Source organism: Penicillium samsonianum (genome assembly GCF_028829775.1).
Source record: "Penicillium samsonianum strain IBT 33392 chromosome Unknown utg000004l_segment0_segment0, whole genome shotgun sequence".
Lineage (NCBI taxonomy): Eukaryota > Fungi > Ascomycota > Eurotiomycetes > Eurotiales > Aspergillaceae > Penicillium > Penicillium samsonianum.
In genome coordinates, this window is record NW_026643262.1 from 2,015,071 (window position 1) to 2,034,483 (window position 19,413).

The window sequence follows — 19,413 nt, forward strand, 5'->3', positions numbered from 1 at the left end:
GGAAATAATCAAGTCAATCCCGCCTCGCGTGTTTGTTTCATCAACACCCAGATCTCTCGCAATGGTTGATAGACATGCACTTGCCACCACCAAGGAACCGGATCAAGAAAAGAGAACAGCGGGTCTTTCCAGAACAACAGCCTCACTAGTTCTGCCTCTGCAACTTCAAGAGCTGTGAGTGCAAAGTGAAACAACGAAAACTGCAAAAAAGCAGCGGGAAGAATGGCGGCTCGGGCAAATGTTGGCGCTGAACGGGTTGATGACAGTGCCACTGCGATGTTGGCTGTATCGACTGGATTGGAAGGGAACACAGATAGATAGCCTGCAATGGGGCAAGGTACATTATACAGCAGATTATAGACGGCTCTAGCGCCAGGTGTACAGCCGGCGATGTAGATAGTGTGTCGGACAGAATGCGCGTCGAACTCTTCATCGACCATGAGTCTGACAGAGAGATGGCCTGTCAAGCGAACACCACCTTTGGCTGCCAATGTTTGCATAATTCTATGGACTGAAGCGGCCAGAGCCTCGTCTAGACGCGAGGTACCCCACGTAGACGAACCAGAATCCGAAAGCCGAACCTTAATGGCTTGAATATGTCCACGCACAATCAGTAGGTCGGCGAATAGCTCTCCAACACGAGATTGTTGCTGCAGAATCCAGGGCCGGTCCTTGGAGATCTGAATCTCGCTGACCATTGTGTATGTCTTGCTCAGCGTACGCCTCGGCAAGAGCATAGCCTTGTCATTCGCACATGGGCTCGCGCGGGAGATCTGGTAGGTTTTGGAGGGCGACCGGTGCAAGATCTTGTGCACAGAGTCGCGCGATTGGACCCTGTGATACTCAAGCACAGGAAGACCTCTCTCGATCACATACTGCCTGAAAGAATCGGGATGGGTGAAGCAAGCCGCTAACTCGGTGTCGAAGGTGATGCACTTGCAGCTAGTGCGACTCTCAACAACCTGTCGGGCTGTCGCATCTTCAATGGAGGATGCCTTGGGCGAGCATGGAATCCACAGGTCGACCTTTTCGCGGTGGATAACATCGAGTAGCCGGGGGATGTAATGGTCCTTAGGGATCCGGTAGAATGCCACCAGGGCCTTGGACATGCTCCCGCCGGAGCGCACGGGCAGGTCCAGGTCTGTAACATCGGCCCCAATGACGCGGTGGCCTTCTACAGCCCATGACCTTGCCAGAGTCAGGCCGTGGGCTGTTCCTATGCCTGTGATGAGGACTGTTTTCGGGTAAAAGCGTACACTCCGTTGTGTTTCTCGGCGTCGATTAGCTGGTCGGAGATAGGATAGGAATCCCGCGACCACGAGAATGGTGTTATCGACAAACAGCAGCGTGAACGAAAGGCATATTCGAAGGAGATGCCAGAATACTCGTGACAAAGTCCCCGATGAGACTGAAGCTTTGGCGGATTTGATCGACATGCTGAGTCTGTGTCTCACCGCAAGGAGCGGATAGATGTGTCTGCTCATTTGACTAAGTAGTATTGGAAATAATGAACCTCGGAAGGCTAGCCTAGAGTATAGGACATTATCGCTGACAAGGAGTGAAAATGTGAGTTCCAAGGTTGGGGGGGGCTGGACATTAGTGAGGGGCTTGGCCTGCAGAACTAGTTCGGTGTGACGATGCACTTCCAAGATTAAACACTTTAACACCTCGATCTACCTAGGTATCTGGAGAAGATCAAGATCTGGGTATATCGCTCTAGAGCTAACGGCGGGGGTCTCGGATGTAACCTCCAGGGCTGGGAAATGTCCGGAATTACCATATGGGATCTGTTTTCCGACTCTTTATCAATGTGCTCGGTGCTGATTGCCTGAAGGGATACCTCCGAGGTATATGAGTTTCCAGGCTTGGAATGGTGATAACGCCATCTACTGATGAATGGTGGATGGTGAGTGGTGTGCGTGGTCCGACTCGGATTTACTGTGTCTACCCGAAGTATTCCATGGTTTATCCCCGAGGTGAGTTGCCATTTATAACTTGGCATGTCCGCATAGTATTCCTTGCATCATTTATCCAATTACCTTGCTCTAAATTCACGTCATGTCTCTACCAGTTCCCTCGGTAGGAATTGCATTCTGACCCTTAGATTGTGAGAAATCACGCTAACCCATACATTAGAACGACGCCGGCAAGGAGCTGAAGCTCCTGCATTACATCTATGAGCAGCCAAACCTGGATGAAATCCGCGGACATCCCCAAAAAGTTATCGATCTGATTCACGAGTTTGAGAAAAACTACCGTTTTATGAATGTTGGTGCCGAAAAGGGCAAAGTCGTCACCAAACTCATCGATGAACTCAAGCCAAAGACCATGATCGAGCTCGGCTGCTACGTGGGCTACTCTGCGATCTTGTTCGGCGAGGCAGTCCGTCGAAACGGCGGCGAGCGCTACTTAAGTCTGGAGTTGAACCCCGAGTTCGCCGCAATTGCCAATATGCTCGTTGAGCTAGCTGGACTGCGTGACTTTGTGCGTATCATCGTCGGTCGAAGCGACTTGTCGCTACACAAACTACTCACCTCGGGCGAGGTGAAGAAAGTGGAACTGCTTTTCATTGATCATTACAAACCGGCGTACACCACTGACCTCAAGCTGTGTGAGCACTTCGGGGCTATTGTGCCGGGTTCAGTGCTCGCGGCTGACAATGTCATCTACCCGGGCAACCCGCCATATCTGGAATATGTCCGCAGCTCAGTGGAACAGAAACGTGAAGTGGCTAAGGCTGGACCTTCCCAGGCATATAACACTACCGGGATGGCCGAACGCACGGTAGACTCCTTTGTGGGTAAAGATGACGTGCCCACTTTCCAATTTGTCGGGAACCCAAACTTGGTGTATGAGAGTCAGCTATGCCAACCTGAGGGATTGCGGGTAAGTTTGAATTATTTCCATGAAGAATCTTTCGGCGTCGCTAACTGAATTTGGGTTGACAGGATGCTATTGAGGTTACGAGATGTGTGGGGGTGCAAGAGGCATAGATGGAAAGTGATCAATGACGCGAGTGTGACTGTAGAGCGGCACAATCCGAGATGTGAAGAATACAAGAAGAATCCTCAAAATATGATTATCAATCAGGCGCAGAGTGCTCCGAGTAGATGCACATTTGTAGAGTCGAACATTGCCACATCGGGAACCCGACTCGGCCTTTGGGGTTGACCCCCCACCCGAGCCAACGTTGCCGTCGCCAGGACCTTCCCATGTTCTCCCCCGCTAAATGATTTCCGGGGACATATAAAATACTCTCTCTACCCACTGATTTCCCCCCTCAATTAATTCTCAACCCATAATATCTCATCATGGCTAAGACTTACAATGTCGGCGTTGTCGGCTACGGCTTCAGCGCAAAGATCTTCCACATTCCCTTCGTGAACGAGGTCCCCGAGCTCAAGCTCTACGCAATTGTCCAGCGCACACCGAAGCAGAATGATGATGCCGAGAAGGACCACCCCGGTGTGAAGTCTTTCCGTACGACCGAGGAGATGGTCCAGGACCCCGCGGTCGATGTGGTGATCATCACTACTGCGCCCGATTCTCACTTCGCGCTGTCCAAGCTGGCACTGGAGGCTGGCAAGCACGGTAAGTGCCTAGAAGTCCCGGATAGCAATTGGCATAGATAGACTAACGTGGAATTTATCAGTCGTCTGCGAGAAGCCTTTCACCCCCACCACCCAGGAAGCTGATGACCTCGTCGCCATTGCGAAGAAGAACAACAAGCAGCTTGCCGTGTTCCAGAGTATGTCTTGTCACCTAGCTTGTCAAAACCCCTACTAATATCTGCTCTAGACCGCCGCTTTGATGCCGACTTCGTGACCCTCTCCAAGCTCGTCAAGAACGGCTCGCTCGGCCGCATCTCCGAGTATGAGACCCACTTCGACCGTCACCGTCCCGAGGAGCCCGCCGCCGACTCTCACAAGTGGAAGAACAAGGTCATCCCTGGTGGCTCAGTGATCTATGACCTCGGACCCCACCTCCTGGATCAGGCCGTGCAGCTGCTCGGGCTACCCGCGCGGGTGACTGGTTTCATTGGCTCCGCCCGTGAGTCTAACTCGTCTTCATACGAGGACTCCTTCACCGTTCTGCTGCACTATGCCAACGGCACTATGGTTACCGCCAAGGCGACCGTGGTCAGCCCCGAGGACGAGCAGCTGCGCTTCTGGGTGCGCGGTGACAAGGGTAGCTTCAAGAAGGTAAGAGCAATCTACTTGTGCAGATCACTGTAAAGAAAAACGAAAACTGACCCAATTGTATAGTACCACCTCGATATCCAAGAAGATCAGCTCAAGGCCGGCATCATGCCCCATGATAAGGGCTACGGCCGTGAGCCCAGCGAGCGTTACGGTGCTCTGACTACTATCAAGGACGGAAAGCCCGTCAAGGAGGTCGTTCCCACCGTCGAGCCCCCCACCTACACCGAGTACTACCGCAAGCTTGTCCGCGCTCTTAATGGCGAGGGCGACCTCCCTGCCAGTGGCGCGGAGGCTCGTGAGGTCATTCGTTTGATCGAGTTGGCTCGTGAGAGTTCCCGCACTGGACGTACTTTGGACGTCTAAGCTCGGGTTTGTAAGGTGAAAATAATGATTATGATATATTTTGATAAAAGGCAATATAAATTGAAGCCTTGGATGAAATTTTTTGCTCCAATAAATACAGTAAATAGCCTTCCAGTTGGCAACTAAATAATTAGCGTTGTTACGCAAAAGGATTTCACCTGCCAAAACTGTATGTCTAATGATCTTCACACTTGAGTACTCCGTATGGAGTACGTGGAATTAGTTGGATATATCCATCTTGCTGCCTAACAACGGGCCTCAAACTGCCGCTAGGCCGTTGACTGGACTCTCACCGTCACATGGTATGCACGAGCTAGGGGTCTGAGCATATTTTCTCTTCTACGAGCCAGAGGCTTTCCAAATTGTTCCACGGCCCTCCTGAAGGATTAAATCTTGAGCTAAGAGATACTCGTGATGGACGTCAAATCGCTACCAGATTTCCGATTCTTCCCATATGCAGTCAAATATCCAGTCGAGTCTAAAGAACTATTACCATCAGATGATCCAATTACCCTCAACACTTCGTCCTCATGGACTTACTGCGGACCCCTCTTGACCCTGGAATCATGTAACCTGCCATCCTCCTTCAATACCTGGGCAGAAGCCACAATCAGCGGCTCAATATTACCCTCTTTATTCTCGTTCCTGGCATACGTCCACGAATTCCTGACCAAGAACAACCAATCCCACTACTGGCTCACAATCAGAGCAAGCAAAGGCTCGGATGAATTCGACACCCCACGCTGGCACACAGACGATTTATTCTTCTCTCCCCTCCAACCACCAATAAACCATGCCAGACGAGAATCGCTCTTCTCGCCAATAACTAATCTACTCAAATCCACCCGGACAGGACCAACAACAAACCAAAAGCTCTTAAACCCAATCTTACCCTCCAAACTACAAACCAAGCATCATGATCACCAACCACCCACACCCCCAACCGCCCAAATCCCCTCTACAAGCCCAACCCCAACAAACTGGAAACTCACAACAACCCTCCTAGGCCCAGGAACCCTATTCATCCCACCGGCAACAAACCGTCTAGCACGCGCCATGCAACAAGCCGCCAAAACGGCCGCCCGCGCCGCAGATCCAGACCACACCTGCGTCTCCGTGCGGTGTGTCGGCTGCGCCATGGCGGCGGAGTCGGTGCGAGCTCGGCTAGCGGTTGAGCTGGGCGGACATGGGATTGTGCAGGCGTCTGCGGGGGAGTGTGTTTTTTTCCGGGTTGGCGAGGAGGGCGCGGTGCATTCTGAGCCGCGATCGCATGGTGATCGGGTCTTTGTTAATGTTGTTCCTGGCCATGAGGCGGATCTTAGGGCACTTATGGCGAAGTGGGGGATGGAGTATCCGCGGGCTTGGTGTGTGGGGTTGTCGTTGGGGAATGGGGAAGGGGAGGAGTGTTTGAGGGATGTTGGGAGCGATATTTGAGGGTCTTATTTATGGGTTTGTTGTAGATTGATGTCGTTGGAAATATATTACTGTTCTTTGGTATAGATGGGTGCTCTGGTATTGACTGGTCATATATCAAAATCGCTGGGAGAGCTGGTTTGTGTGGCAATCAATTCCATTTTTACTTCAGTATTAGTCCAAAACAACCAATATATGTCAGTTGCATTGAGACTGAAGCGTAGAGTAGCTCTACGATGGATACGACGAAATAGGAAATATCGTCAGGCGAGATCTCGGACAATGACGCTATGCCAAGCCGCTAGTCCCAAACAGTAGTTAATATTACCAAATGCAAATCCGCTGAGTGGACAAGAAATTGGACCTGGCATCGACCTTGGGAGACATCGGGGACTTTGAAATCCGCGGAGAAAGAGAGAAGCGTTGCGTGTTAAACCGCACACATGAGGTATTTCTCACTAAGAGGTACCCGTATACCCGTGGTGGATGGGGAGTTCTTCCTTTATATCTCCGACAGGGCTGAACCCCACCGTGAGATGTGTTGATGGGATTTGGTGCTGTGAGATCACCAGCAAACCTACCGGAGCCTGGAGCATATTTGCCCATCGCAGCAGAAGTCCAGCATGGCGCCATCCCCGCATGGACCGGTGACGCTATCCCACCCCACGACCTGGAATTTCGATATCGATCGGTATTTGAATCCGTTTGTGCCAGCACCGAGATGGCAACTCGTACCAAGACCTGTTGCCCATATGCTGGGATATCGGGATAGACCACCCAAGCCAATAGGCAACATCGTGGTCGCCTTGTGGTCGTTGCTTGGAGCATTTTGCGGGGTGGCTTTGGTGGCATCTGTTTCGAAACGAGTGCCTTCTTTTGAAGCGCGTGATGCGACAGTAATTGTTGGCAGTTTTGTGAGTTGTGGTGGTCTGATGCGAGAGCAGAGTGGAAGTTGAACAAGAACAACCCAGGGCTGACTATGATTCTTTAATAATAGGGTGCAGCGGCAGTTATTGAATTCGGCGCGATCGACTCGCCCTTCGCGCAACCACGCAATGCTATCCTGAGCCAGGTCATCGCCTGTTTCTTCGGTGTCGGGATATCGAAGTTGTTCGCCTTGGACCCTTGTGCTGAAGCGTATACTGAGCTTGGGGGCGCTCTTGCTTGCGCTCTTACCACGGCTGTCATGATTCTCACCAATACTACACACCCGCCGGCGGGTGCGACTGCTCTACTGGCAGTGACACACTCTCAGACTGTTGCTTTGGGCTGGTTTCTGTTCCCGGTCATGTTGCTTGGAGTGACGCTTATGCAGGCTGCGGCTGTGGTCATCAACAATATCCAGCGTCGGTATCCGCTATACTGGTGGACGTCACATCCTCTGTCGCGGTCTCGGGGGGATGTTGAAAAGGCTCGTCAAAAGGAAATACGTAGTGTTTCTAGTCATTATGAGGATAGTCTGACTGATGTTCCTCGGCGGTTGATAGTAGAACGCGGTGATATTTCGGTGCCTGATGGGATATTGCTTTCTGCCGAGGAACATGAAGTGTTGGAGAGGATCAGTGAAAGACTTTGAGGGGAGACTGTACATATTATACCTAGGTATATTAACTAGCTACATGCTTATCTCTCCAGAGATAGCCCCCATTATGTTATCGTCCAGTCGCGCACACAAATCAAAGTGGCAAATAGACACCTCAGGCACCGACTGCGGTGACGTCTCTCCCAATCAAAATCCACTTGATGTCCACGGCCCACTGATTGATTTTTTTTTTTGTTTAAAAGTTTTTTAATCCTTGAACTTGCCAACTCACTCGACATTCTAGGCAAAGAAATAAACTTATAAGTAAGAAAGGTACTACTTTCTCTCCTTTTTCTTCTTTTTCCCTCTTAAACTGACAATCGATAGGATTCTATCGATAAGGGCAAACCACCATCTCCACTGCTCTACGCCCCTCCATTTCTGTCCGCCCCGCCAGGCGATCCACTCAGCCTTTTTGCATTTCTCTTCAATCTCTTTTCGCATTGTCATCCTTTCTCCTCTCCCTCCCTTTCCCCGTCCCTCACTTCTCTTTTTAAACCCCTATTTTTTTTTATACCCGTCACACCCGCAACCATGGTTTCCGCCTCGAAGGCTGCCCGCATGGCCAAGCGTGCCGACGAGAAGAAGCCCAAGAAGGACACCAAGGTCGAACTCGATGCCCACGGAAACCCAATCGTCGAGGATGCGCCTGCCACTAAGGATCAGTCCGCCGTTGATAAGCTCACAGCCCAGATGGATAAGCATGGTCTGTCCGATCGTGTCACCACCGGTGTGCTGTCATCTCTGCCCGCATCTCGCGACGTTAAGATCACCTCTTGCTCCCTTGTGTTCCACGGAAAGGTCCTGGTCACCGATTCCACCCTCGAGTTGACCTTCGGCCGTCGCTACGGTCTCCTCGGTGAGAACGGTTGCGGAAAGTCCACTATCCTCAAGTCCATTGCTGCCCGCGAGTACCCCGTTCCCGAGCACATCGATATCTACCTTCTGAACGAGGGTGCACCCCCCACCGACTTCGGTGCCCTTGACTGGGTTGTTCGTGAGGCCGAGCGCCAGTTGGAGGATATGGAGAGGAAGGCCGAGGAGGTTCTTGAGGATTCCGGCCCTGATAACCCTATTCTTGAAGACCTTTACGACGTACGTGTTTTTCGAGTTTTGCTTTCCTTGGTTCCAGAACAGAAGCTAACTATCCTATACAGCGCATGGACAAGATGGATCCTTCCACTTTCCACGTTCGTGCTTCCCTCATTCTGACCGGTCTCGGCTTCAACAAGCACACCATCAACAAGAAGACCAAGGACATGTCCGGTGGATGGCGTATGCGTGTTGCCCTCGCCAAGGCCCTGTTTGTCAAGCCCTCTTTGCTCTTGCTTGATGACCCCACTGCCCATTTGGACTTGGAGGCTTGCGTGTGGCTGGAGGAGTACCTCAAGAAGTGGGATCGTACTTTGATCCTGGTTTCTCACTCCATGGATTTCCTGAACGGTGTCTGCACCACCATGCTCGACATGCGTGGCCAGAAGCTCCTCTACTACGGTGGTAACTACGATTCTTACCACAAGACCCGTAGCGAGCAGGAGACCAACCAGGCCAAGGCCTACACCAAGCAGCAGGAAGAAATCCAGCACATCAAGAAGTTCATTGCTTCCGCTGGTACCTACGCTAACTTGGTGCGTCAAGCCAAGTCTCGCCAGAAGATTCTCGACAAGATGGAGGCCGATGGTTTCATTCAGCCCGTCGTCGCCGACCGCGTCTTCACCTTCCGCTTCGCCGATGTTGAGAAGCTCCCTCCCCCAGTTCTTTCCTTTGACGATGTCAGCTTCTCTTACTCCGGTAAATGGGAGGACACTCTGTACGAGCACCTCGACCTCGGTGTTGACATGGATTCCCGTACCGCTCTGGTCGGCCCCAACGGTGTCGGCAAGTCTACCCTGCTCCGTCTCATGACCGGCAAGCTCAGCCCCATCGGTGGCCGTGTCTCCCGTCACACTCACTTGAAGCTCGGTGTTTACAGCCAGCACTCCTCCGAGCAGCTTGATCTTACCAAGTCTTCCCTGGAGTTCGTCCGTGACCGCTTCCCCGAGAAGTCCCAGGATTACCAGTACTGGCGCCAGCAGCTCGGCCGTTACGGTCTGAGCGGTGAGGGCCAGACTGCCCTCATGGGTACCCTGTCCGAGGGTCAGAAGTCTCGTATCGTCTTCGCTCTGCTTGCCATCGAGTCCCCCAACATGATTCTGCTTGACGAGCCTACCAACGGTCTCGATATCCCCACCATTGACTCCTTGGCCGATGCCATCAACGCCTACAGCGGTGGTGTCGTCGTCGTCTCCCACGATTTCCGTCTCCTCGACAAGATTGCCAAGGACATCATGGTCTGTGAGGACAAGACCATCCGCCGCTGGGACGGCTCCATCGGTGACTACAAGAACCACCTCCGTAACAAGATGTTGTCTTCCGGTGCCGTTTAAGGGCTTTATTGATTCTATTTTCAACTTTGTTCAACTTCTTTTTTTCCCCTATTGATGACGAAATGCTAGACGAGAACTGAAGGAATACAAATGCCCACATGGCACTAAAAGTTTGGTTCCCGCAAACAGGGACACTCCAACAAAAAGTTCCTTGGATTGGGATGGTTTTCATTTATTTTCTTTTTGTCCGTTAGATCGTTTGTCCTTCCCTCCTTTTCCGAATAGATTTTGGGTTATGGAGAGATTGGACTTCTGCGTTTATTGCTATCATGAACTCATTACCCCTGATTCGATCCGTCTGTTTTTCGATTTCCTGTCTTGTTATGCATCCTTGATGATGTATCTAGTCCTCTCTTCCGAGGTGAATATAAAGGATGCCGGTTACGCTGAAAGATATCCGTATGACTGTGATTTTCGTATACCTGTATACCCGATTTGAGCTTCCTCCTGATTGATACTTCCGAGGTTATTCCATGTCCTGTCTAGATGCTCTTCCCACCAGCAGTATTATCATGACTCTGATGATCGGCCACGGGACTAGTCCAAGAATTGCCAATGCCTTTCTTCTCTTTCTTGTTATTCTTATCCCAACACTAATACAACACACCGCGGCGATGCACCAGGCGACAAAGAACACCAACAATGGCCATAGTATCTCATTGTCTTCTCTTTCTCCCCCACAAAGAACCAAATCCAAGTCAGCACCAACAGCACATACATAAATACCCCCGGATCTCACCACAATCTCCATCCCATCCCATCGACCATCTCATCGTCAACGGCCAAACCAATTCTAGGTAAGCCCTCACACATTAACCCACTCACACTAGAAACCTTCTATAGATACATACACTCCACCAGCAACACAATGGACGGAGCTCGCATACACCCCCACAACTTCCAAGAAATCTATACCCAAGCCTGCGAAGCCTTCACGCACAAGCTACAGTGCCAAGTCTTCGTTCTCCTGAGCCCATCATCACCAAGCCCTGATATGGAGGAGATCCCGACAAGGCTGGAGGAGCTCTGCGAGCGGGTCATGCAGATTGGATTCCTGGGTGAGGTCGGCGAATTCGGGATCCGGGATGATAACCGCGTGCGTGTTCGTTGGGGGTCCCTTCATATTAAGGAGATTTGCTTTGAGATTAAGTGGGAACTGAATGTGCTCAAGGATGAGCTTTCTAGTGGTGCACCTCCTTTGATAGTTGCAGATCTTTTGGTGGGGGTTTTGGATAGTTTGCCTTTTTGAATATATTTTATGTTTGTGTTTATGTTGGTGCTTGTTTTGTGTTTGGGATTTGTAGTGTAGGCCTTGCAAAATGGGAATTCTTGCTGAGGTCAGGTAGACGAGTATTGGTCAACAAGGCACTAATATTAGAAAGACAGGCCCTAATGGCGTTGTTATATTCTGCGGGATATCCTTGTTACTGGGTAGTCTACTTCGGAGATCTAGATAGGGGAAAAAAGGCAGGGTCAATTACAATCATTGATATCGCATTGAATGGATATCGAAAGGCTGGATTCGATTTGGTTCGCCATGCTGGATCAGAGCAAAACAAACCTGAGCCAAATTGAGTATTTCTGTCCGATGATGACAGGAATGCATGTTCCCTCTGCTGGATTCGAGACCTTCGAGGTTTCAGGTCTGTATAGACCGAGAAGTCTAATAGCTGTATCTAAGACCTTGAAATTTGAGAACGTACCACCATGTCCAACGTTTGGTGCATCTAGAAGTGTGTGTGTTCTGTTGTTTGATATTAAACTATTTGTGCATTTAGATTCAATCACAGGCATGATCATTACTGCTTGGTCCGCTGAGTGACCAGCTCCGGACCAAAAACATCATCATCCTGACGGACGATTTGTTCTTGTTCCAATTTCCGCTTTTTCGCTAGGCGTTCTGTTTCGCTCTCAGAAGTGACAATTCCAGTGTCACTTTGAACAGTGGTAGATGGCTGGGCTGATTCCCGTTTCTGAGCGGCGGCCAGATTCACCTTCTCGGGGTTCTGACAATGATATAGTTTCTTTGCGATGCGCTTGAGGCTCTTCATTTGCGCGGGGTCTGAGGAGAGAGGTGTGTAGGATTGGAGAAGAGCAGAGCATTCACTCAAGACGTGATGCAGCTTGGAGCGGATTTCGTATAGAGGGTTCACCAGGCCATTTTCGTCTGTTTCAGGGGTAGGGATTGTGGCTGTGACAGGACCACCAAGTTTGACGTCTAGCAAAAACTCGGCTAGGGGACGATCTGCCAGTAAAAAGGCGGAAAACCAGATCTGGGATGGTGTGTACAAGAAGTAGGCGTCCGTCATCTGCGCAGCGGATTTCAGCAGCTCACGAGTTGTGCCATGGGCCCGAGCGATTCGATCTGACATTGAGGACGAGGGGACGGGAGGAGGTGCGATGGACAGCAATCCTTGTTGGAGATCTTCCGCGGTCTCATATGGTAAATGGGGGGCTGGCTGGCCTTGGCCTTGTGCGATGGCTTGTAGTTCCATGACGCCGCCTTCGAGTCCCCGGAACGGATGCCGTACATCAAAGGTGAAACGCAGTCCCTGCATGAGCAGGAATTCCGGTGCGATGACGTCCTCTGTCGTTGTGTCACCAGGGATTCCATCTGCAAATTGCCGAAGAGAGATATAGTAATTATCGGTTTTGGTCGCGACGAAGAGCGCACACGCCATGATCGACTTTGGATGGTATGTCATGGGTGAGTTGGTTAGGTAGAAGCGGCGGAGGTATTGGATCGCGGTGGCCTGTATGTGCAGAACGAGGAAAGTCAGCTTCTTAAGCTTTATTTGCAATGATTTTCAAGTAGAGCATGAAGCCCCCTAGAGCTTAACGTACCCGGACCATTGTCGGAATTGGTGGTTTGTATGTCTCTCCGAGCTCTAGTGTCTTCTCGCAGTAATACCGCACGAGAACGAGCTCCTCCTCCGGCGTCAAGCATTCGACATCCTTCTCATCTTTGTTCTTTATTTCCGTATTGCTTTCCGGTAGTGGTGTTCCCGCCGCGGAGGATGCGGTCGACTGATGAGTTTCGCGCGATCTGCGCAAAGCGGCGCGCACGCGCTCGCTGGCGACGGCATTCGTCGAGGCTCTGAGAGATTGCAGAGATGGCTCGGTGTATGACCACAATCGGTACTGGGACGAGGCACGGTAAATGTCGTCTTCAATCATGGTGCTGCTGCTCTTGACTTGGAAGAATCAAAGGCTCGAAACCTTTATTCTTAGGCGGAGACAACGGCCGGATGGTTAGAATATCACCAAAGAGTAACTATGAGCAGGTCGAGGTTGAAATTCCAGGGTCGTTCTAGGTATGAGAATAAGTATTCGACAATTATCAATGAGCCTAGCAAATAATCCACTTGGGTTGATCCGAGGGAGGTTCCAAGCTCAAAGCTGGTGCTTATCGATAACACCAACCCTCACTTCACCTGCAGTTCTGCCTGAAGGGACATCAAATCATTTCAAGGTTATATTGTTTTTTGATGTTATTTTATTGGATCAAATATCGATTAAAACCTATGGAACAAATATTTGACATGCATAAACCACCCAATGCAATCCATTCATATTCCATGACTTTCTGCCGCTTTTCATCCCGAGTCCACCACATACACCAGAATATACATCACTCACCGAGCAATCTGGTAGCAATATCACCCATACTACCTTCTTCCAACTCGTAGTCTTGACCTCCTCGTCGATCGGCACCGACATATCGGAAAGCAGCCACAACACGATCAACGTCGAAGCCCATGCTGGAGAAACGGTCGATCAAATTCTTGTTATATCCATCATATCTATAGATAATAGTCAGCAATCATATCCAATGAATGGTAGAAGAATGACTCACTTTGCAAGATCGTCTTCGGCAGCCCCTTGCCGGGTGTCATCTAGGCTTGAACCGCTTCCATTGTCAGCACTACCCGCGGGAGCTCCAGCATAGACGACTGCCCAGTCGCGTGCAACACGCTCAAACTCCTTGGGGGACTTGAGAAGCATATTAGCCACTTCAGCATCTTGGGGATCCTTGGGCTCGGGTGTGCTGAGCAATGATTGCAGCGAAAGCAGAGCGGACTTGATAGTCAGAACCGGTGACCAAGCGCTGGAAAGCGTGTCGAGGCAGATTGCACCCTAAATTTGCTATCAGAATCCAGTCTTTCTCATATGGATATTGCGAAGAGGGTACTGACCGTTTGGCTGCTGACATTTGGATGCCACACTTTGGTCTCAAACTTCATGGTAGGTGGGCGGAAAGGGTAGTCGGTGGGGATTTTGATATCGATATTGTAGGTGCCACCTTCATACGGGGTGCCGGGTGGCCCTGGAAATGAACCTCTCAGGTGGGTGACATCGTCCTGGTTACCAAATGGCTCGGCCTTGATTTGAGAGTGGGCATCGGCGTGAATGTCCGCAATCTCTTTTCCAATGCGACGCATACGATTGCTAGCCATGGTGATTCGGGGATTGTTTCAGAAAGAGGTCAAACAAGAGATGTTGAAAGATGGACCACTTTTTGTGTAAATTGTGGAGACAATTAGATCTATTTCCGCCTTGTCAAAGACCGCACAAGAGCGTGGAAACTGCCGTGGAGAGAAAGAAGAAGAAGACGGAGTGGGGCTAATAGTAGGAGGATGGAGTTAGGAAGGCCGAAGATAAAGTAGAGAATATCACACCCGGAGTACGAAATCCTCTAGGAAATTGAAAGCAACAAGATAAACGAGGATCTCACCAAAGGAGGGGAACTATACGGGGAATCAGTATGAGTGATGAGCTCAACACCTGTCACCTGTCACCTGTTCTATGAACCTGAGATATAGACCTCGGGAAAAAGCACGACTCTTAAGTCCGGGTTCCGTTAGGTAAATCTTAGTATAGAGCCTCAATGGAATATAAATTTCTTTTGATTGTCTTCGAGAATGTCGGAGGTACAAGCAAGGTGCCGATAAGACAGGCGTTAAGGCAATAAGGCGTGAATGACGCAGTGTCGGCCTGAGGCCTTAATAGTCACGTGTGGACCTAACAGCTTCCAGCTCGCCCAGCGTCTGACCTCCGACGATACCACCACATCTGCATTGACAATCCATCCCTTTCGACTTGTCTTTCTCATCTTTCAACACCACCTAAGGCTCGGGATCGACCCTACTTAGATTCCATTTACAACTTCACACCAGGGATTCTGATTGTCTCCCTCTCGGTGGCTGACAAACATGGTGAGTGTCCCAATCTTGCCAGCCTTTGGGAGGCCATCTCGATTTGCATTCTAACATTCAAAACTAGGGTCAACAGCAGTCTAATCTGGGCGGCGGCCCTGGAGGCGATGGACGCGATGACAAGGATAAGAAGGTATGTTTCTACTCGTTTCCTCTGCTACAGAAATGGCGCTAAGACCATCTTTCTTTCATCAGAAGGACAAGCCCAAATACGAACCTCCCCCACCACCTACCACTCGTCTTGGAAAGAAGAAGCGCAAGGCTGCCGGCCCAAGCACCGCCTCCAAGCTCCCCGATATCTACCCTACATCGCGATGCAAGCTACGATACCTTCGCATGCAGCGTATTCACGACCACCTGCTGTTAGAAGAAGAGTACGTCGAGAACATGGAACGAATGCGCAAGGCCAAGGCCCAGGCAACCCAGGATCCCGCCAGGGGAGGTGGTGACTTGGATGTGATGGATCGGAACGCTGATGAGCGGAGTCGAGTCGATGACATGCGAGGCAGCCCGATGGGTGTCGGAAACTTGGAAGAGTTGATTGATGATGACCATGCTATTGTCTCAAGTGCCACCGGCCCTGAGTACTACGTCTCGATCATGTCTTTCGTCGATAAAGATCTCCTCGAGCCGGGTGCCAGTATTCTTCTACACCACAAGTCAGTGTCTGTCGTCGGTGTATTGACAGAGGAGTCCGACCCCCTTGTCTCGGTGATGAAGTTGGACAAGGCGCCGACAGAATCATACGCCGATATTGGTGGTCTGGAGCAGCAAATCCAGGAAGTTCGAGAATCCGTGGAGCTGCCCTTGCTACACCCTGAGCTTTATGAAGAGATGGGTATCAAGCCCCCCAAGGGAGTGATTCTTTACGGTGCTCCAGGTACCGGAAAGACGCTACTTGCCAAGGCCGTTGCCAACCAGACCAGCGCAACCTTCCTCCGCATTGTTGGCAGTGAGCTGATCCAGAAGTATCTGGGTGATGGTCCCCGTCTGGTTCGCCAGATCTTCTCAGTTGCTGCTGACCATGCTCCATCAATTGTGTTCATTGACGAGATTGATGCTATCGGTACGAAGCGATACGAATCACAATCTGGCGGCGAGCGAGAAATTCAGCGAACCATGCTGGAGCTTCTGAACCAGCTGGATGGATTCGATGATCGTGGCGACGTGAAGGTCATCATGGCCACCAACAAGATTGAAACACTGGACCCAGCTTTGATCCGACCTGGTCGTATTGACCGTAAGATTCTCTTCGAGAATCCAGACCGTAAGTGATACCCTAATGTCTACTGCTTCGTCATGGGTTACTAACTATTTTTTAGAAAACACAAAGAAGAAGATTTTCACTCTGCACACATCGAAGATGTCTCTCGGTGACGACGTTGATCTCGAGGAGTTCATCAACCAGAAGGATGATCTCTCTGGTGCCGACATCCGCGCCATCTGTACCGAAGCTGGTTTGATGGCCCTGAGAGAGCGCCGGATGAGGGTGCAGATGGATGATTTCCGGGCTGCTCGTGAGCGTATCATGAAGACCAAGCAGGACGGCGGTCCTGTGGAGGGTCTGTACTTGTAAGCGCTGGCAATTATTTTGAGGGTAGAGTGCCGGAGTGCTTGCGCTAGAGACCTGTACTCAGCTAGGTCCCTTGTGTATTGTAATAATCGAGTGATGAACGAATCTAAAGGTGCAACGCCTAGCAATTTCCCTAAATTTATCCATAAACATACATCCAAAGTACATAATTCGCCTGTGTAGGTACTGCGCAAGATCCATTGCTTGCGCCAAGCACTTCGGCTTATCGGTCACGAGTTGCAAACACTGCAAACAAGCTCACTATCAGGTTGAAGCGCCTCTCTCCATCTGTCGCAAAGTTTCTCATACACTCAATCATGGATGAATTCGACGAGGAAGCATTCAACAAGTTCTTTCCCTCCAGCTTTGGGAAGCAGGCGAAATCGGTTGATGTTGAGTCCCAGCTCGACCGATCCAAGCGTGTCGATGTTTCGGCTCCGAAACCCGAGGGCAATGAACTAAGCACTGGCTCGACAGCCCCTAGCGCAGAAGCAAGAGGGAGCGATGATGAGCAGAAAGACAGTGATGATAATAGCGACGAAGACTCTGACGATTCAGATGATGACGAGGATGAATTTCCCGTATCGCATGAGCTCGTGCTCAAGGCTCATGAGCGTGCCGTGACCACCATGACCGTGGACCCCTCGGGGGCCCGACTAATCACAGGTTCTACCGATTGCACACTGAAACTATATGACTTTGCCTCGATGACTCCATCCACACTGCGCGCTTTCAAGTCCGTCGATCCTTCAGCCAAGAAAGCGACAGCGGCCCAGGACACCCACGCCGTGCACTACGCCGCGTTCAATCCGCTCTCCCCAAGTTATGTTTTAGCTGTGACTGCTACTGCGCAGCCACGGATTCTCAGCCGTGATGGTGAGATACTCACAGAATTTGTGAAGGGAGATATGTATCTACGAGATTTGCATCATACCAAAGGACATGTATCTGAGGTGACTTGTGGTGCATGGAACCCATCTGATCCTAACCTATGCGCCACTGCTGGAACCGACAGCACAATTCGCATCTGGGATGCCAACGTTGGCCGCTCGCAGAGGGAGGTGATCGTGCACAAGTCACGGGCAGCTGGCTCCGCTGGTCGGACTAAGATGACTGCCATCGCTTGGGGCTCCCCGAAACAAGGAGGCGCCGACATTCTGGTGGGTGCAGGTCTGGATGGGAGCCTCGCTATGTGGAGTGGAAATGGCCCATACACAAGACCTAGCGCAGAAATCCGGGATGCTCATGTCAAAGATACATGGACAAGCGGTCTTGACATCAGTTCCGATGGAAGGCTTGTTATCACCAGAGGTGGTGATGATACGATCAAGCTCTGGGATACCAGAAAGTTCAAGACTCCAGTCACAACCGTCACACACACCTCGACATCTTCCCGCTACCCGACATCCAACATTCAATTCTCCCCTTCATCTGCCAATGTCATCACAGGCTCTGAAACCGGCCATCTGTATATCCTCAACCCCGCTACTCTCAAGCCAGAGCTCGTCACTCCTGTGACACCGGGGTCACCTTTGATTACTGTTCTATGGCACGAAAAGCTCAACCAGATCATGACGGGCTCCGCCAATGCGGAAACCCACGTCCTCTATAACCCGACCATGTCCACGAAGGGCGCAGCGACGGTCATGTCCAAGGCGCCAAAACTCCGCCACGTTGATGAAATTGCCATTACCGCGGACTTGAACCAGGAATTGGCAGGTGATTCGGTGGTCGTCGGCTCCAACGGAGTTCCGCATTACAGCTCGGCAACTAGGTCTGCTCGTCATCCTACAGTTGGCTTTACAGCCTCTGGTCGCTCTCGGGATCCTCGCCGACCGCATATGCCGGTGCAGACGCCATTTGCCAAAAATACCCCAGATGAGAAACATATCCTTGAGCATATTCCGCTCAGTTCCATGCGAGATGAGGATCCACGTGAAGCACTCTTGAAATATGCCGACCAGGCGGAGAAGGAGCCTATATTCACCAAGGCATACAAAGAAACACAACCAAAGGCCATCTACGCGGAACTGAGTGATGGCGAAGAACAAGGACCGGAAAAGAAGAAAGCAAAGCGATGATCCGCTTGGAGATGTAATATACTCATCACGATTTTTGGTATCAGAAGCGTCCCGTTGGGCTGCAATGACTCAGATCTAGCTGCCTGTGCAATATACAATATGTAGTACAACTTGTAGTAGGGATCCCAAGCCCAACCAGAACCAGCTCCTTACATTTGCTCTGGGTTGTTCCCTCTTTTGCTGCTCCATGACGTCCCCCAAGAGCCCGACTATCCCGAACTGCCCGCCCGAACCGCCAATGATATGTAGCCATGGAAGAACTGCACGAGCTTCGACCTCGCGCAAACGTCGCCTTTAGTATTGTTTGAATTCATATCTGCGCTGTGGAACGTTAAATTACCGCGTAGGCTCCAATGACTGTAAGGGACCTTGGAAGCTTTGGAAACGGCTGGTTTGTTTGGTGCTGACATATCAATTCTCTCTGCGGCGCGCCTCCGCTCTGTAAGCTTGCCGCCTACCCAAACCTCTTCGCACTCATTACTACCCTTATCCGTCGTGATAATCTTCGCGCGAGAACGTCGGATTACCCGGAACAGAATGCGGTCTTTTGCGACTTG

General features: G+C 50.8%; 11 protein-coding genes across 11 annotated transcripts; 8 read left to right on the forward strand and 3 right to left on the reverse strand.

The window, feature by feature from the left end:
* Positions 1-8: 8 nt before the first annotated feature.
* On the reverse strand, positions 9-1,436 carry N7471_007683 (uncharacterized protein; the record flags this gene model as incomplete). The annotated part of the gene is made up of 1 exon (XM_057280402.1): positions 9-1,436. The coding sequence occupies one exon, from the start codon at positions 1,434-1,436 to the stop codon at positions 9-11; it is 1,428 nt and encodes a 475-aa protein (XP_057134662.1).
* A 622-nt stretch (positions 1,437-2,058) lies between these two features.
* Positions 2,059-2,993, forward strand: N7471_007684 (O-methyltransferase; the record flags this gene model as incomplete). The annotated part of the gene is made up of 3 exons (XM_057280403.1): positions 2,059-2,079; positions 2,137-2,886; positions 2,949-2,993. The coding sequence occupies 3 exons, from the start codon at positions 2,059-2,061 to the stop codon at positions 2,991-2,993; spliced, it is 816 nt and encodes a 271-aa protein (XP_057134663.1).
* A 318-nt stretch (positions 2,994-3,311) lies between these two features.
* N7471_007685 (putative NAD binding Rossmann fold oxidoreductase) lies at positions 3,312-4,643 on the forward strand (the record flags this gene model as incomplete). The annotated part of the gene is made up of 4 exons (XM_057280404.1): positions 3,312-3,591; positions 3,653-3,748; positions 3,799-4,202; positions 4,266-4,643. 4 exons carry the CDS (start codon positions 3,312-3,314, stop codon positions 4,563-4,565), a joined length of 1,080 nt encoding a protein of 359 aa, XP_057134664.1. The 3' UTR covers positions 4,566-4,643.
* Positions 4,644-4,979: 336 nt separating this feature from the next.
* Positions 4,980-5,999, forward strand: N7471_007686 (uncharacterized protein; the record flags this gene model as incomplete). Its single annotated transcript, XM_057280405.1, has 1 exon — positions 4,980-5,999. The coding sequence occupies one exon, from the start codon at positions 4,980-4,982 to the stop codon at positions 5,997-5,999; it is 1,020 nt and encodes a 339-aa protein (XP_057134665.1).
* A 602-nt stretch (positions 6,000-6,601) lies between these two features.
* On the forward strand, positions 6,602-7,554 carry N7471_007687 (HPP family protein; the record flags this gene model as incomplete). The annotated part of the gene is made up of 2 exons (XM_057280406.1): positions 6,602-6,892; positions 6,976-7,554. 2 exons carry the CDS (start codon positions 6,602-6,604, stop codon positions 7,552-7,554), a joined length of 870 nt encoding a protein of 289 aa, XP_057134666.1.
* Positions 7,555-8,094: 540 nt separating this feature from the next.
* Positions 8,095-9,986, forward strand: N7471_007688 (ATP-binding cassette family ATPase ARB1; the record flags this gene model as incomplete). Its single annotated transcript, XM_057280407.1, has 2 exons — positions 8,095-8,655; positions 8,718-9,986. The coding sequence occupies 2 exons, from the start codon at positions 8,095-8,097 to the stop codon at positions 9,984-9,986; spliced, it is 1,830 nt and encodes a 609-aa protein (XP_057134667.1).
* An 868-nt stretch (positions 9,987-10,854) lies between these two features.
* Positions 10,855-11,235, forward strand: N7471_007689 (uncharacterized protein; the record flags this gene model as incomplete). Its single annotated transcript, XM_057280408.1, has 1 exon — positions 10,855-11,235. One exon carries the CDS (start codon positions 10,855-10,857, stop codon positions 11,233-11,235), a length of 381 nt encoding a protein of 126 aa, XP_057134668.1.
* Positions 11,236-11,785: 550 nt separating this feature from the next.
* N7471_007690 (TFIIH complex kinase subunit CCL1) lies at positions 11,786-13,163 on the reverse strand (the record flags this gene model as incomplete). Its single annotated transcript, XM_057280409.1, has 2 exons — positions 11,786-12,739; positions 12,831-13,163. 2 exons carry the CDS (start codon positions 13,161-13,163, stop codon positions 11,786-11,788), a joined length of 1,287 nt encoding a protein of 428 aa, XP_057134669.1.
* Positions 13,164-13,617: 454 nt separating this feature from the next.
* N7471_007691 (E2 ubiquitin-conjugating protein UBC1) lies at positions 13,618-14,443 on the reverse strand (the record flags this gene model as incomplete). The annotated part of the gene is made up of 3 exons (XM_057280410.1): positions 13,618-13,789; positions 13,843-14,123; positions 14,183-14,443. The coding sequence occupies 3 exons, from the start codon at positions 14,441-14,443 to the stop codon at positions 13,618-13,620; spliced, it is 714 nt and encodes a 237-aa protein (XP_057134670.1).
* A 756-nt stretch (positions 14,444-15,199) lies between these two features.
* N7471_007692 (proteasome regulatory particle base subunit RPT2) lies at positions 15,200-16,778 on the forward strand (the record flags this gene model as incomplete). Its single annotated transcript, XM_057280411.1, has 4 exons — positions 15,200-15,202; positions 15,270-15,335; positions 15,398-16,469; positions 16,525-16,778. 4 exons carry the CDS (start codon positions 15,200-15,202, stop codon positions 16,776-16,778), a joined length of 1,395 nt encoding a protein of 464 aa, XP_057134671.1.
* A 314-nt stretch (positions 16,779-17,092) lies between these two features.
* Positions 17,093-18,856, forward strand: N7471_007693 (WD40 repeat domain-containing protein; the record flags this gene model as incomplete). Its single annotated transcript, XM_057280412.1, has 1 exon — positions 17,093-18,856. The coding sequence occupies one exon, from the start codon at positions 17,093-17,095 to the stop codon at positions 18,854-18,856; it is 1,764 nt and encodes a 587-aa protein (XP_057134672.1).
* Between the last annotated feature and the right edge of the window lie 557 nt (positions 18,857-19,413).